The sequence below is a fragment of the Anolis carolinensis genome, chromosome 2, assembly GCF_035594765.1.
Source record: "Anolis carolinensis isolate JA03-04 chromosome 2, rAnoCar3.1.pri, whole genome shotgun sequence".
Taxonomy (NCBI): Eukaryota; Metazoa; Chordata; class Lepidosauria; order Squamata; family Dactyloidae; genus Anolis; species Anolis carolinensis.
The window spans coordinates 20,221,904-20,239,134 of record NC_085842.1 but is presented as its reverse complement, the minus strand read 5'-3'; the positions used below and the strand labels follow the sequence as shown (position 1 = coordinate 20,239,134).

The 17,231-nt window shown below is 43.4% G+C and overlaps 1 protein-coding gene across 2 annotated transcripts; it reads right to left on the bottom strand.

The window, feature by feature from the left end:
* Positions 1–1,940: 1,940 nt before the first annotated feature.
* On the bottom strand, positions 1,941–16,052 carry LOC103280888 (zinc finger and SCAN domain-containing protein 2). Of its 2 annotated transcripts, none has more exons than XM_016997624.2 (5): positions 15,883–16,052; positions 12,543–12,606; positions 11,045–11,766; positions 7,500–7,638; positions 1,941–6,060 (listed from the first exon to the last, which is right to left on the bottom strand). In XM_016997624.2, exons 1-5 carry the CDS (start codon positions 15,976–15,978, stop codon positions 3,911–3,913), a joined length of 3,171 nt encoding a protein of 1,056 aa, XP_016853113.2. In that variant the 5' UTR covers positions 15,979–16,052; the 3' UTR covers positions 1,941–3,910. The 2 variants fall into 2 exon arrangements, with proteins under 2 accessions (XP_016853113.2, XP_016853112.2); XM_016997623.2 differs by having other exon boundaries at positions 1,941–6,063; positions 15,883–16,051.
* Between the last annotated feature and the right edge of the window lie 1,179 nt (positions 16,053–17,231).

Here is a 17,231-nt window from a genome sequence, read left to right as displayed (position 1 = left end):
CATCCTGTTGTTTGTGGCCTTTCTGGGCAGAATGTCCAAGAAGCTCTCTTAAAAAGCAAGATTTCCTCCAAGCCAGTGTTTCTCAACCTGGGGGTCAGTGTCCAAGACCCATGAGAAAACACATTTCTGATGGTCTTAGGGACCCCTTTGGCAGAGAAGGCTGAAGATCTCTCCCCTGTCCTTCCTTTTTGGAAACAGGCGGCAAATCCTCCCACCAAAAGCCGTCCTCCTGCTGTGATTGACCGACATCTCAGCTGGCCTCTCAGCCAACAGAAGGGCTGTTTCTGAGACCGGGGGAAAAAAATCTTCCATTGGATGTTTCTTTCATCACTTTGGGCTACTGGTGCTGGATCGTGCCGCTGCTGAAGAGTTGCCCTGCTATACATTTATGAGGAGGGTCTTTTGTTGTTAAGCCCACTCACCCAACAAAGGTTATGAGCCCAAGATGGCCACAGTATAGAACAGTATAACCCAGTCTAGCCCAGTACAGACTAAATTGAGGCTGAAGAAACATGGCAATAGCATTTCAAGCAAGTGGACTGCCTTTTGAAAGATTGATTGCCAGCAATTACGCCATGTGGTCATTTGAAATGAAGAATTTCCTGTTAAATGAGACTACAGTAGAGTCTCACTTGTCCAAGCAAAACGGGCCTAATTTCTAATATAGTCAGTCCCTCACATTTGCTGGGCTGAGAGTATGTGACTTCTCCAAAGAATTAATAGATGCTTGTTATCTTTAAGGGTTATTTGCTCCAACTGCATTGCTATGGGTTTAATCTCTTGAAAGAATACGCCAAGACACACAGGACCTGAAAATACATCTTGATTGTTCGGGAGTCTAGCACTACTGTCCTTAGCTACAATGTCGTCAATCACGCAAAATCTCTGGTGCTTGCCCTTTCCCACATACCAGAGCCCAGGGCAATTGACTTTTATGGCCGGTTCATGTGTCCTTGCAGCATCCTGTCCTCCCTTTCAGCCACTTGCCATGTAATCTATATCAGTACTAGGGAGCTGATAGTTGCATGGCATGAGTGATCATGACATTATCACATACACATATTTATTTTACATTCCTTCTACCAAGGAGCCATGGTGACACAATGGGTTAAACCCTTGTGCCGGCTGAACTGCTGACCTGAAGGTTGTCAGTTCAAATCCGGAAGACGGGGTGAGCTCCTGTCTGTCATCTCTAGCTTGTGGGAACATGAGATAAGTCTCCCAGCAGGATGGTAACACATCTGGGCATCCCCTGGGTAATGTCTCTGTAGATGGCCAATTTTCTCACATCAGAAGCGACTTGCAGTATGTTCTCAAGTTGCTTCTGATTTAAAAAATTTCCTTCAACCTTGGGCCCCTGGTGGTGGCGCAGTGTGTTAAAGCGCTGAGCTGCTGAACTTGCAGACCAAAAGGTCCTAGGTTCAAATCCTAGGAGTGGAATGAGCCCCTGCTGTTAGCCCCAGCTCCTGCCAACCGAGCAGTTCGAAAACATGCAAATGTGAGTAGATAAATAGGTACCGCTCCGGCGGGAAGGTAACAGCGCTCCATGCAGTCATGCCGGCCACATGACCTTGGAGGTGTCTACGGACAATGCCGGCTCTTCGGCTTAGAAATGGAGATGAGCACCAACCCCCAGAGTCGGTCACGACTGGATTTAACGTCAGGGGAAAACCTTTACCTTTACCTGAAATACCCAGAAGTGTGTCTTCATGTGTCCTTCCATGAGAGACACTAAAGAGAAAAGACTTGATGCAAGACAAATATATTTTGGAGTCCTACTAATACTAGCCCCTCTGAATCCTCTGGAATTGATACTTTTGGGCCACTAATTCCTAGAACCTTTCCCCAAAGCAACCAAAATGCATTCCTGGGCATAACTACCTGAGGCTGGTTTTAATGTCTTTTCTGGTGGCAAGCAAAGATTAAAGGAGGAATTTACATTTAAAAAACAAACAAATGGTTTTTATTGAGAACTTCTCAAAAACGATAAATGTTACAACCATTAAAAAATATATAAAAGAAGGAAAGAATAACAAAATCGAGTGAAATATAGAAAATGACACATAGAAAGGGGCTTGCAATTATTGTCTCCCGGGGTTACAGATACATATAATCCTACATCTCACTCTCTAAAATGGCATCATACAACTTTTCAAAGTAGTACAGCACATTACATATATTTTCCCTGCAAAAAACCTGTCTTGAGTTTCATACTCATGCCAAAAATGTCCCCTATTCCATTTATAGGGAACGGCAGATCTATTGTTGGAAGAAATATAGGAAAGGAGAAATCTGCCTCTACCAGCTGAGATGGAGGCACCTATATTTGGATCCAATCCAGTGTTTTCTAAATGAGGTGGGCTGCCTTGGCCTTCAGGTACAATAGTATTTTATTTCCACCAAATGCAAGCCAATATTTGACTCAGGGATATGGGGTGATATTTAATAATGTTTCAGGCCCTTTGGAGGCCATTTTCCACCAGGAAATTGTCAGGTCAATTTCCAAATCACTTCTTGTTAGTAAAGAAAAAAAAAAGGAATTGGTGAAGAGAACGAACCCCAGAGGGTGATTCTCACCAATGCTTCCTCTTCATTCTGGAAATAAGTGATGAGTGGAGTGCCATAAGCAGGTTCTGTCCTGGGCCCGGTTCTGTTCAATATCTTTATTAATGACTTAAATGAAGGGCTAGAAGGCATGATCATCAAGTTTGCAGACAGGACCAAATTGGGAGGGAGAGCTAATACTTCAGATGACAGGAGCAGAATTCAGAATGATATTAACAGATTAGAGAGATGGGCTGAAACTAACAAAATGAAGTTCAACAGGGACAAATGCAAGATACTCCACTTAGGCAGAAAAAATGAAATTCAAAGATACAGAATGAGGGATGTCTGGTTTGATGGCAATATGTGTGAGAGTCCTCATGGACAAATTAAACATGAGCCAAAAATGTGATACCTGGAATCACAGTGTCCAATTCTGGACACCGTGATTGAAGGGAGATGTTGACAAGCTGGAATGTGTCCAGAGGGAGGCGACTAAAATGATCAAGGGTTTGGAGAACAAGCCCTATGAGGAGTGGCTTAAAGAGCTGGGCATATTTAGCCTGCAGAAGAGAAGGCTGAGAGGAGTATAATGAGGTACATGTATAAATATGTGAAGGGAAGTCATAGGGAGGAGGGAGCAAGCTTGTTTTCTGCTGCCCTGGAGACTAGGACACAGAACTACAGCTTCAAGCTAAAGGAAAGGAGATTCCACCTGAACATGAGGAAGAACTTCCTCACTGAGAGCTGTTCAGCAGGGGAACTCTCTGCCCCGGACTGTGGTAGAGGCTTTTAAACAGAGGCTGGATGGCCATCTGTCAGGGGTGCTTTGAATGTGACTTTCCTGCTTCTTGGCAGAATGGGGTTGGACTGGATGGCTCATGAGGTCTCTTCCAATTCTATGATTCTATGAATGAGAGTATAACATCACAAAATTTCCTCACACCTGTAAAAGGCATTGGAGGTATATTTGGGGACAAATATTCGATGAAAAGCATATTGTCAATTAATAATATTCAAGTTAACTTGTTTAGGGTCTGCCTAGCACTGGGATTCCTTTCCTTGTCTTTGTCTTGAGGCCAAGTATGAACAACTCTTTGAATCTCCCCCTACATTATACACATTTTCTGAAACAACATCTACATTTATTTCCCGCTCTGGAGTCCAATGATAGCTTCCTCTCCTGAGATCTCAATTTTTTTGATTCCTGAGCTGCATATGGAGATTTCTCTGGGTTTCCCCATAGCCATCAATGCCAAAATTGTTCCCAGCGATCCCTTCCACGAGCCATAATGATGCAATTTTTCACGTGCCCATTATGCTGGCCTATGTTGGGCACGCGCTGCTCTTTGTGACTTAACCAGATCTACTGGAGGCCAGCATGGCGCTTCATGTGTTTTGCAAGGTATTCCTTGAGCATGAACTTCTTCCCACACAGGTGGCATTGAAACAGCTTCACCGGAAGATGGACATACTGGTGCCTCCAAAGGCTTGACGGATACGCAAAGCTTTTCCCACACTGGCTACAGGCGTAGCTTTTGCTGTCCTTTTGAGTGGGTTTCTGCATTAGTCCTTCCGTCTGCTTATGGCTCCTTTTGCCAGTTTTAAAAGCCATCACGTACTGTGTATTGGGGATCCTTTCCAAAAGAGGGACCAGTTTCTTTCCGATATGGTCCGTCATTTGATGCAAGTCGAGAGCTGCGAGCCCCAAGAAACTTTCTCCACAGTGCGAGCATTTATAAGATTTCATTGATGTCTTTTCCGTGCCAGATAATTTCTGAATTAACTTGCTTGGCTTATGATGTTTGTGAATCTTTCTGTGGTTTATAAAAGATGTACGCCACCTGAAGGTTAGCTCACAGTCTGAGCACTGATAGGGTTGATTTCCAGTGTGGATGCGCTGATGTTTTGCTACATAGGATCGGTCACTAAAGGTTTTCCCACACACTTTACACGTATTCGGGTCACCTTGGAGTCTTGTTCCCTTTTTCTTATGACTGAAGGTTGGATTCTCTCTCCTGTGGTTCTTTGTGAGTTTTTCAAAAGTGGCCTCCCACATGGAACTCTTCCCACAGACAGTGCACTTCCCCTTCACACATGGCGTCGCTCTTGTAAGACGCGCAATTCCTTTATGCACCTTCCTCCTATGGCTGTAAAAAGAGGGCCTCCACATGAAACGCTCTCCGCAGCTGCCGCACTGGTAGGGCTCCTCTCCCGTGTGGATGTGCTGGTGTGCGTTTAGGTGATTTTCTCTGGCAAACTTCTTCTTACACACCGGACATGAAAAACATTTCGTTCCAGCACCAGATATATTTTGTGGGAGGGTCTGTCCGTGCTCTGGAGAGGGGTGGGGATTCTCTGCCACAGGGTTGCACCGATGGGCCATGAGGCGCCAGGGTCGATTAAAGTTCTTCCCGCACTTTTTGCACGTGTGGATTTTTTCCTTCCTACCCGGTACCGTTTGCAAATGCTGGGGAAATGTTTTCCATTTGTGGACCTCCTTTCTGTGCCTGTAGAGGGATACACCCCACTGGAAACGATCCCCACAGATAGCACACGAATAAGGTTTCTTTTTAGCACGAACACATTGATGGATTTTGAGAAGCCCCTGGCGTTCAAAACTTTCTCCACACTCTTGACATGCGTAGCGCTTCCCCTGGATACCAGGCACCTTTTCTAAAACAGGAACCGATTTCTTCCCTTTGTGGGCCTTTTTTCTATGCCTTTTAAGAGACACTGCCCACAGGAAACTCTCCCCACAGTCAGTGCACCGGTAAGGTTTCTCTTTGCGGAGGCTCTGGTTGGCAAAGTCCTTCCTCTTTGGCACAATCTCCCTTCGCAGAGGAGTGTTCAATTGCTTCCTTTTCTCCCCAATATAGATGCACTGATGTATGCTTAGGGTGATCTCACTGGCAAAACATTTCTGACACTTGGAGCACTTGTAGGAATTCCTTCGTGTGCGGCTCACATTCAAACTGGATTTATTTTTTAGTTGCCATCTAAGCTTCCATGTGCAAGTACAGACTTCCCCACACCTTGGGCACGAAAGGGTTTTCTTCTTTGTTCGGGTTTCTTCACGTAAAGTCAGAGTGTTAGTATTTCCGCTATGGATATCTCTGTGGTTTTTATGAGATGAAGCCCACAAGTTATTCTCTCCAGAGCCAGACGTTTTGAAGCCACTATGGGTTCTCTGATGTTCCCTCAGGTCCAACATCTGGGAGAAACTTTCCCCACACTCTTTACACGTGCAAGACTTCTGTCCTGCATGGATTCTCTCATGTGCGTTAAGATCCAAAGTACTGTTGAAGGTTTCCCCACACTCGCCACAAATATAAACTGTCACTTCGGGAGGAGACAAAGACGCTTTCTGTCCCATATGCACCCTCTGGTGTGCCTCCAGTGAGAGTCTTGATAAGAAACCTTCCCCACAATCAGAACATCGATATGGGTGCTCTCCCGAGTGGGTTCTCCGGTGTTCAGGGTATTCTTGTAGGTGATTCTCCTCATCCTCACCATCTGCTGAAATGACAAACAGATCTCTAATTCAGAATTTGTCTTAATCATTAGTGATTAGTTGTCAGTACATTTTTAAAGGGGGCAAAGTCTATATGTTTTATTATGGCAAATATCTAATTGTTATGACCCACAAAGCTAATCAGCCTGAATCAATCTCAACTGGATCTAGTATATAGATAAGCAATGAGTTAAGCAAATCTAACTGCATGCCAATTGTGAACGCTAAAAAGTAAGGGGGTTCTAGGATGAATCAATAGGAATACAATAATGTGTGATTTCCAAACTCTAGTCCAGTGGTTCTCAACCTATGGGTCCCCTGATGCTTTGGCCTACAACTCCCAGAAATCCCAGCAAGTTTACCAGCTTTTAGGATTTCTGGGAGTTGAAGAACAAAACATCTGGGGACCCACAGGTTGAGAACCACTGCTCTAGTCCTCCATGTGCACTGGACTTCAGTTCCCAGAATCCTCAGCTTCTTTTGGCCAATCATGGGGGATTTTGGAAACCAAAACACCTGGAAGCCCAGAGTTTGTGACACACAGGTATAGATTAGTCCCACTGGTCTTTGCTGCCATGACTAAGTGTTTGGTGGTTTTAGTATAGCTGCCAGAGAATTGTCGGATGGGGTTAATCTCCCTCCTGTTTGTAAGTGGTCAGGTTGGCCTCCCCTTCCAAGTAATTATTCACAGTGATCATTTGGGAGGCCTGGTGAAATGGGATGCAGCTGTAAAGAGCAGCATAAAAAGATGGAGAGCTTTTTGGAGAGCAGTGTCTGCTAGAATGTGTTTGTCCTCTGGGCTAGAAATCATGCTGAGTCCTGATAGCCTGTGTGTATGATTAAATAATTGAAACGATGTCACAGTGAGGAGGGGATTTCCTTCCAGCTCTATGATTTCTATGGTCATTACCCTCAAAAAATGAACACCTCTAGATATAGAGTTACCATAATAATGTAGCAAGTGTAATTAAACAAATAAACATCATGGAGTGTACTTACATGGTCTGCAAATAACACACGGAACAAGAAATGTGATCTACCTGATGTATTACTGTATGTTTTGTGATTTCCATACTATAGAAATGTATAGAAAATTAGTCCTTTCATCTAGTTCAGTTTATTTGATGGGCTTGAATCCCCAGACACTTTTTGCTGCAGCCAAAATATACTTTTGTACTCTCCCACTCCGTGTTCTTCTCTTGCTGATTTAGGGTTAACATTAAGGCAATCTTATCACATGGGAGGTTTGCCATTGATTTTCTTTGAGGCAGAGAGCATATGATTTAGGTTTCTGTGGCAGAGTAAGGATTGAAACCCTGGTGTCCAGACTCATGGTCCAACGCTCAACGTGGCCATATTAGACGTACTCCATGGTACAAGATTCTATTGCAAGGCCCTGCCTTTAAGGCTATCACATCTCTAAGTTTTAAAGAATCCTTACCCAACAAGTCAGTATCAGAGAAGTCTGTGTCTTCCTCCATTTCAGATACCCTGCACAGCTGTGGCCTTGGCCCAGCATCCGACAGGCTTTCCTCCAGCTCTGACAAAATCACAGATCCTTCCCCTTGGGACTCAATTGTCTACAAGAACAACAGAAGATTATTTCTTGGGGATATTAGACAAACACTTAGAAAGGAAACATGGAAGATTACTACAATATACAGTATCTGTAGGGGAAATTGTCTCTAAGTGGAGATGCAAGGGACCAGTTTATCCAACAGAAGGCTTACCGGTAAGTGATTTGTGCAAACTTTGGCTTACCCTTGAATTCTATCAATTAGTTTAGCAACTATGTTTTATGATATTTTTGACTGATTTACTTTTAATTGTCTATTATGTTTTGTAATGGCATTGAATGTTTGCCATTTTTATTTTGGAAGCTGCTCTGAGTCCCCTTGTGGGAGAGGGTGAGTTAAAAACAAAATTGATATTATTATTATTATGAGAAACATTACACTATGTTTAGAATCAATAACCTTTATTATTAACAAAGAAAACTGTAAGACAATGTTCCATATCCCACAGCAGATAATTTTGTGCAACAGTCAAGAACTGAGACAAGAGTGATTTTTAAGACTAGGAAACTCCCCCACGTGGAGCTGAAACTTCCCACAGGAAGCAGAACATGTTCAAAATAAATGTGCCAAAAAGTACAATAGAAATAAAAAAAATGGGAATGACCACTAAATGATTTTTTTAAAGAACAGAATCCTGCAACCTGCTTAAATTGCCTCTCCTGGGGACTTCCAGAAGAAACCCTTTTCCCCCTTGCAAAATAAAGAGAATAATTCAGGAAGTCAAGGCTGCAAAAGCAGCCTTGTTGTGATGTCTCATGGGCCTTGTAGTCCCGTTCCTAGTGCTATTGTGGCTGATGAGGAGGAAAATTTGGGATTTCCACCGGTTCAGCTTGAATCGGAGCCTCGCCACCTGGAGGATGTTTGTCCTCAGGAAGTTAACCAAACAAGCCTTGGGCAGAATTCTCCCCCGTTTTCCCGAAAGGATAATTATAATAGAGATAGAGGAGCCAAGGAGGCTAATCGCCGGAGCCTCAGAATCGCTGCCAGACAATTAGCTGAATAGGTCTGCTTCCCTTGGGAAATTCTAAGGAGTCATGCATCTGGACAGAGTTGGGTTTCATTTCTTGTTCTCCAGGGAAAGTGTACTGTTGGCAGGAAAACAAGACCCTATATAGGGGTTTTGCCGCAAGGGGAACCTTGCGGAGTCAATTTGTTCAGTTTGAGGAGAGAGATCGTGTGTGGACTTCAAACCCCAGTTCCTTGTTTCCCGGATCGAGTTTCCAATCTAGCCTTGTTTCACGGATCAAGTTTCCAGCCTTGCCTTGTTTCACAGACTTCTATGGACTCAGTTCATGTTTCATGTTTGCCTTGTTTCAAGTTTGATCTAGCCAAGATTCAAGCCTATTTTCCAGCCTTGTTGTCAAGCTTCCTTGGACTTTAAAGATCCTGTCATTCCCCACACCATTGCTTGGCAAGGTGTGTGTTTCGGTCAAGTGGATTATAACTTTGGACTTTAATATCTTATATTGGACAATATATTTCTGGACTATATTTGACCTCATCTGAAAGGTCTGCTTCTGAACTATATTCTTCACTTGTTTTTATTGACTTTATATATTTCTTTAATAAAGATATTAGATAGATTCTGGTCTCTGCGCATGGTTATTGGTGCTCTGCAGCCTGGGACCTGACACTTGTGTGGGTTTAATCTAAGAACACATTTGTTAACGTGGCTTTAAAACAAGCTGCACAGGAAGCTTGTGAGCTAGGCTTGTAGAACATGACACACATCTCCTTTGAAACAAAAACTGATTATGCAATTTTAACAGTTAAACAGGAACAAGCAAGGCTCCTAAAGCAGATGCAGCACATGGGCTGTGTGTTGCCCTGAATTTTAGTAATGATCCAGAAAAAAATCCACATCACTAGGTTTTACTGTTTTTATTAATGTTATTTCTGACAGTTAAGACACTCGTAACTATGGGAAAACTACATTATCAAGTAGACCATGATTACCTAAAACTGTATCTGACTGAACACCATGAAATAATCTGACTTTCAGTGAGCATAAAGTTACCCTGGAGGACCTAGAAGTATTTGGTGAGGTTTTAGGTCCTCCAAGGCAACTCTATAGAAACTTCCACGGAAACGTAACAGGAATACAGTTTTAGGTAATCACAATCCAATTGGGAACGTACCTCCCATAGATACAGAAACCTTAACTGGAAGATGTAGCAAATTCCTAGAGGCCATTTTTCTCTGGTGTGGGTAAGTGAAACCACAGATACATGGTGATGGGGTTCTTACTGTAATTGGATACAAATGTATCCAAAAGGAAGCAATGAACCCCACAAAAGAGGGAGAGGAAACTTCATCAGTAAAGGTTTAAACTAGTATCATCCCAGTCCTGTTCCAACTGTTACACCTCACCAGATCTCTATGTTTTCAGATCACTCAAATGGGATCTCCTTGCAAAAAAAAATGTTTCAAAGGCTTCTGTTTAATGTTTTGCTTTTTGTCCAATATAACAGGTTGAATTTTTAATTTAATTTTAACTGTTAAGTCATATTTTTTTATATGTTGGGTTCTCAAATTTTGTTATTATGGTGTATTGTTGTTGTGTTTGGGCATTGAATATTTGCCTTTTATGTTTGGAATCTGCCTTGAGCCCCTCCGGGGAGATAGGGCAGAATATAAATAAAGTATTCTTATTATTATGTGTCAGGAATATTAAAACTTAACAAGGTATTTTTAATTACAAAAATGTGAGTCAAACACTGAAAGGGTTAAATAAGCTAGCGTTGCCCTGAGAAGAGTGAAAACAAAAGGAAGTATAATAAACTTTATTTGTGTTATGGAAACCTTGTTTTTGTAAATTGTGCAACCATATTATTTTGCTACAAAGAAAAGCCTCCTAACGAAGAGATAACATTGGTCTGTGTGTTTTTGTTCTTTTTATCACTTTTGGCTACTGGTGCTGGGTCATGATGCTCCTAATAAGTTACTCTGCTATATATTTATGAGGAAGGTCTTTTCTTGATAAGCCCACTCGCCCAACAGTATGTACCTTCCTCAGAAAGCCCATATTTCCCACAAGGGCCACAAACCAGCAAAGATGGCAAAACACATTCTTCTCTTCCGACACATCTAATCTGCTTTCCCACAAATCCTATGAGTAGGATAAGCCGTGAGTGAGTGCCAACCGGGTGTTAGGAATGGTTGGTGTTGAAGTCCAAAACATCTGGAGGGCTGAACTTTGCCCATTTCAAAGACAGTCAAAGTCATTCAAAATTTCCTGTGGAAAGTGGGGAGCTTCTGGCAGCTGAAAGACCAAAGGCAACAGAGGTTGTTTGGGAGCTCTCTGTAGAATATGGATTCATTTGCTCACTATTCTAAGCAACCGTTTGTTTCCGATCACAGCCCAGGATTAAAATAGAAGAGCAGCAACAACAACAATATTTTTGCTTACCCGTTCCTCCTTCACCAGAGGCAACCCTTGCTGGAGCAGGAAATCCTCTGCCAGGGAAACGGCCTGGGCGCCGCTCTCCAGGTGATGCTTCTTGACCCAGCCCTGGATTTCTGCAGGAAGAACTGTCAGGAACTGCTCCAGGATCAGCAGCTCCAGGATCTGCTCCTTGGAGTTTCTCTCGGCCTTCAGCCACTGTCGGCAAAATTCCTGGAGTTGGTTGTAAGTGCCCCTTGGCCCGTCCGCTTGCTGGTAGCAGAAACGCCGGAAGCACTGGCGGCTCTTCTCTTGGTTCAGGGTGTCTCCTCTCAGGATGGCTGCCTTCACTTTCCAATAATCCTCTCTTTCTTCATCCTCCAGGCTGCTGAAAGCCAGTTCGGCTTCCCCCTTGAGAGTCGGGAGGAGGCGGCCCGCCCACTCCTCCTCGGGCCACTGGTAGGCTTTGGCCACTTGTTCAAAGGAGGCCAGGAAGGCTGGCGTGTCATCCCAAGGGGCCGGCTCCTGTGGAAAGTGGGGAGCTTCTGGCAGGGAAGCAGAATCATCCACTGAACTCAGGTACTCCTGCCACTGCGTTTCCCATTGCTGGGCGGGGGCTTCTTCAGGTTCTTCCTTCACTACGGGGCAATTTCCAAAATATTTGGTGGTTCCTTCAGGACCCCTGGATTGTGCTGCTGCGGGGAATGGACTGCCACTATCTTCATCCTGGGATTCTCCTATCAGTGTATCTAAGAATATAAACATACCCATCACAGCTAAATTTAGTCCACATTGTTCAGTTATTCCCAAATCGCCAACCAGAATCCTTTGGAGAGTTTACAAGCAGAAGGTAAGAAAGTATATGGCCTAACATCTAGATACACTGTCTCTGTACATAGATGCTTCCCTGAGTTGCTGAATATCAGAAGTAACTGCACCCAGCCTCTGGCCACATATTCTTTTGGAAATAAATGGTAATCATAACCTTATTGAAAAAGAAAAATGATGTCATATCTGCTTGTCAAATGTAAATCTCCATGAACATATGGAGACCACCTTTTGAAAACCACTAGTCAAGAAAAGGATGACCTTGTTAGAAGTCAACCTTTTGAACAAGTGATATTCATAAGCATTCATGTAATGGCACACAGGTAACTCAGCTGTTAAACGGAAGAACCATGTCTTTAAACTGCCAAGGATAAAGACATGCCACTACAAAAATATATTTCCTGCAACCTTAGGATATATCTACACTGCAGAATGAATGCAGTTTTTAACCACTTTAAGTGCCGTAGCTCAATGCTATGGGCTAATGGGAACTGTAGGTGGTGAGGCACCAGCACTCTTGGGCAGTAAAGGTCAAAGATTTTGTAAAACTACAATTCCATTATTCCATGCCACTGGGCCACAGCAGCTAAAATGGTGTCAAACTACATTCATTTGAATTCTACATCTGATTTAATCCTTGTAAACTGCTTGAATCCCATATTGGGAGAAAGAATCTAAATAACAGCAAGAGACCCACCTTTTTGACCTGACATCGTTTTCTCAATGGCACTGCTGGCGAGATGTTCTTTTTGATTACTTTCCTGGAAAAAGAGGAAACACACAACCAAAAAAAGCAAAAAAGTAACAAATGAATTTATTTGGGCAGAAGGGAAGGAAAATATATTCACAGCGAATGTTTCCACAGCTTACTAGGGAAGATCTTTTTCTGCCTAAGTTTAATGGGTCCTTGGTGCTTGGGGATAATGGGAGTTGTAGTTATAAACCCAGTGAGGGGGTGACCAAATAATGAAACATTTTAAGAGAATGTTGACCTAGGAATAGACAGACTATTTTTTTACATCCATGCCCTGCTTCTCCTCTAATATCTTCAAGGTGGCATATGTAGCTCTCTTTAGATTACAACCCATGGAGCAGAAGAAAGACAGCAAGACTGGCTGAGGCAGGAAGGTCTTTTAATGGGGGAACTGCAATATTTCAACCTTCTTCCTATGTTTTGAATAACTTTTAATAGAACCACTTTTTTAAACGGTTAATTGTAAAGCAGGACTTTTGAATCTATGGATTCAGGACCACCCCCCTCATGGATACTAAAATCTGTGGATGCTCAAATTCCATTATATATAATAGTGTAGTAAAATAGTGATCCTTGTATAAAATAGCAAGATCATCATTTGCTTTTTTGGATTTTTTTTCCTGTAATATTTTCTGTCTGTGATTACAGAATTGATTAGTATGGAGGGCAGGGGAGTGACCTGTGCAGCCATAGTTGGATGAGTCCACAATAGAAATCTAGTCCAACCTCAGGGCATGCAGAAATGCACAATGAAATTACTCTTGAAAAAGAGCCATCCAAAGTTGTCTCTTTCAGAAGTAGCACAAATAATGGCAAGGGAATGCTGGGCACTCCACTTCTACAATAGCTAGAACACTGCAGTTTGCATCCTAGGTGAATAAGCAGCAGCTCTTCAAGGGCAAAAGGTTGCCCTTCCACTGTCAAAAAATCCTCCAAAGGAATAATAGTAATAATAATAATAGAAATAATACATAGTATATTTTATTTCTTACCCACCCCTGCCTAATAATAATAATAATAATAATATTAATCTATATATATAAAAGAGTGATGGCATCAGGGCAGCGGACAAAACAACAAAACTACAGGCCCCTCAACCTCGAAATTTGACAACACAACCCATCATTCACGGCTCTAGGTTGATACAACAAAAAGAAAAGAAAAATAAAGTACTAATTACAGGGAGAGAAATAATAGTTTTTATCCAATTGCTGCCAGTTTGAAGGCTAAGCTCCGCCCACTTGGTCTCCTAGCAACCCACTCACCCAGGGGACAGGCACAGTTAGGCCTCACTTAGGCCTCTTCCACAGATTATCAGATTTTAACTGAATTATATGGCAGTGTAGACTCAAGGCCCTTCCACACAGCTATATAACCCATTTATAATCTTATATTATCTGCTTTGAACTGGATTATCTTGACTCCACACTGCCATATAATCCACTTCAGTGTGCATACTAAACATAAAGACAACCATACAACAGACATTCAGTACCACCACTACCTCAACAATTTCTCACCAACACCACCAGACAACGCCACAACAACGCGTGGCCGGGCACAGCTAGTAATAATATAAATCTTTATACCCTGCTTTTCTCCCTCACGGGACCCAAAGCAGCTTACAACATCTTAAAATCATAAAAACAAAATACCAAATACATCCATACTAAATATGAATATCATAAAATAAGTCTTTTAAAAAACCAAACTACAATATACAGTCACATTTGTGTGGCATCATGTCAAGTTATACTACACTCTGCTCCACGTCATGGCAGTTTTATCACTCAGATTAATTTCCCTCATTGAAAGCCTGTCTAATCAGGAAAGTTTTTAATTGGTTCTTGAAAGAAGCAAGGAGGGAGCTGTTTTAATTTCTTTTGGGAGGGTGTTCCACAGATTCAGGGCAGCCACCAAAAATGCCCTCTCCCTCGTCGATGTCCACCGCGTTTGTGACGCTGGTGGGAGTGAGAGCAGGGCCTCCCCTGAAGATCTTAAAGAACAGATCAGTTGGTAAGAGGAGATGCAGTCAGATAAGTAAGTTGGACCCTAACCATTTAGGGCAGGGGTCCCCAAACTTTTTAAACTGGGGGCCAGGTCACGATTCTTCAGACTGTTGGAGGGCCGGACTATAGTTGGCCACCAAGCAATAATAATAATAATAATAATAATAATAATAATAATAATAAGGATTGGAAGAGACCCTTTGGGCCATTGAGTCCAATCCCCTTCTGCTTTTGGGCACCAAAAGCACAAGCAAAGCACCCCCTGACAGATGGCCCCCAGCCTCAATGTTAATAATAATAATAATAATAATAATTGGAAGAGAAGAAGAGAACCCTTGGGTTAGCCCAACTCCCTTCTGCCTTTGTGCCGTGGGGGCCAGATAAATGGCTTCGATGGGCCGCATGTGGCCCCCGGGCCTTAGTTTGGGGACCCCTGGTTTAGGGCTTTGAAGGTTAAAACCAGGACCTTGAATCGGGCTCGGAAACAAATTGTCAGCCAGTGTAGATGCTGTAGCAGAGGAGTTGTGTGCTCCCTGGGGTCCAGAACCTGTTGGTAGCCTGGCTGCAGCTCTGAAGTTTCTGGGCATTCTTCAAGGGCAGCCCCATGTGGAGCCCATTACAGTAATCTAGATGGGATGTAACCAAGGCATGGACCACCATGGCCAAGTCTGGTTCCTCAAGGTACAGGTGCAGCTGGCACACAAGATTTAATTGTGCAAGGGCCCTCCTGGCCACCGCTGACACTTGGATCTCCAGGCTTAGTGATAAGTCCAGAAGGACCCCCCAGACTGCAGAGCAGTGTTTTCAGGGGGAGTGTGACCCCTTCCAGCACAGGTTGCCACCCTATACCCTGCAACTGACCAGGAGGACCTCTGTCTTTGACTGGATGGCCATCTGTCGGGGATGCTTTAAACGCTGTTTATTCCTGCTGCTTGGCAAAATGGGGTTGGACTGGATGGCCCACAAGGTCACTTCCAACTCTAGGATTCTATGATTCTATGTTATAGCATGAGTTTAAAAAACAAAATATGTTTAAATAGTAGACTTTATAATTCGGAAGTTGCAGGAAAAAATTGTGATAGCATCCTTTCTAGCTTTCACTGTTGAAAGTAGAACATGATTCATTTTCTCAGGCCCTTTCCCTGTAATACAATATACATTACAAACCCTTCTCTCAACAAAAGAAGGGCCACCGCCCGCCCCTTTGTCAAGGCCTCGAGGCCTCCTTAGGGAAACAAAGCCCCCATAGTGGTTTACATTATGAGGATACTCACCTCCTCCTTCTCCTCCCTGTCGCTCTCGGCTCCTGTAATGGCGTCCTCCTTCCCGAGGGGCCCGTGAGGCCTGATAGCCATCTCTGACCACGGCATGACGAGCCCCACAACCTCCCTCACGCGGGAAAACAGGCAATCCGGAAGCACTCGCACGAACGCACGCACATGCGCAAGCCTCACTTCTTTCCCGTCTCCCGAGCACAGACCCCGTGACGTTCCAACCGCTAGATTTTTTTTTGTCCGACTTCATCTCCCAGAAGCCTCAGCCGCTTCGTCCTATGGCTAGGCATTCTGGGAAATGAAGTCCCAAGCTTTTAAAAGGCCAGCTCTTGAAATACACAGCCTTGGCCTTTTGTCCAAAGGCAGATAAGGCTGTAACAGGAACTGCTCGTGGCTCAACGCCTGGGAGTTGTGTAGTTTCATGAGGCACCCAGGTCCCTTCCACACAGTTGAATAAAATCCCACATTATCTGCTTTGAACTGGAATACATGGCAGTGTGGACTCAGATAACCCAGTTCAAAGCAGATATTGTTGTGTGGGGGGGGGGGGGGTTGCCTTGATATTCTGGGTTTTATGGCTGTGTTGCACCCCAGATGGCATAGTGGACTAAGTGACTTGAAGGTTGGGTTACTGACCTGAAAGCTGCCAGGTTCGAATCCCACCTGGGGAGAGTGCAGATGAGCTCCCTCTAGCAGCTCCAGCTCCATGCAGGGACATGAGAGAAGCCTCCCACAAGGATGGTCAAAACATCAAAACATCCAGGCGTCCCCTGGGCAATGTCCTTGCAGACGGCCAATTCTCTCACTCCAGAAGCGACTCAAGTTGCTCCGGACACGGGAGAAAAAATGGCTGTGTTGTGGGTTTTATGGCTGTGCAGTCATGCCGGCCACATGACCTTGGAGGTGTCTACGGACAACGGCGGCTCTTCGGCTTAGAAATGGAGATGAGCACCAACCCCCAGAGTCAGACACGACTGGACTTAATATCAGGGGAAAACCTTTACCCTTTACCTAATATTATTATTACTCATTTGTTCTGATTTTATGTGTTTTATTGTATTTTTATAATGTTTAAATTGTTTATTTGATTTGATTTATGTTATTACAGTTTTTGTTTTGATATTCGTTGTAATTGCTTTATTCTGTTTTGTTTTGGGCATCGCCCCATGTTAGCCGCCCCAAGTCCCTTTGGGGAAATGGTGGCGGGATAGAAAAATAAAGTATTATTATTATTATTATTATTATTATTATTATTATTATTATGTGTGGAAGGGCCTCCAGACTCTTTGTAGGAAGAGAAACTTGTGAAACAACAACTCCCCAACTGAGCCATGGGAGCTAAGGTGGTG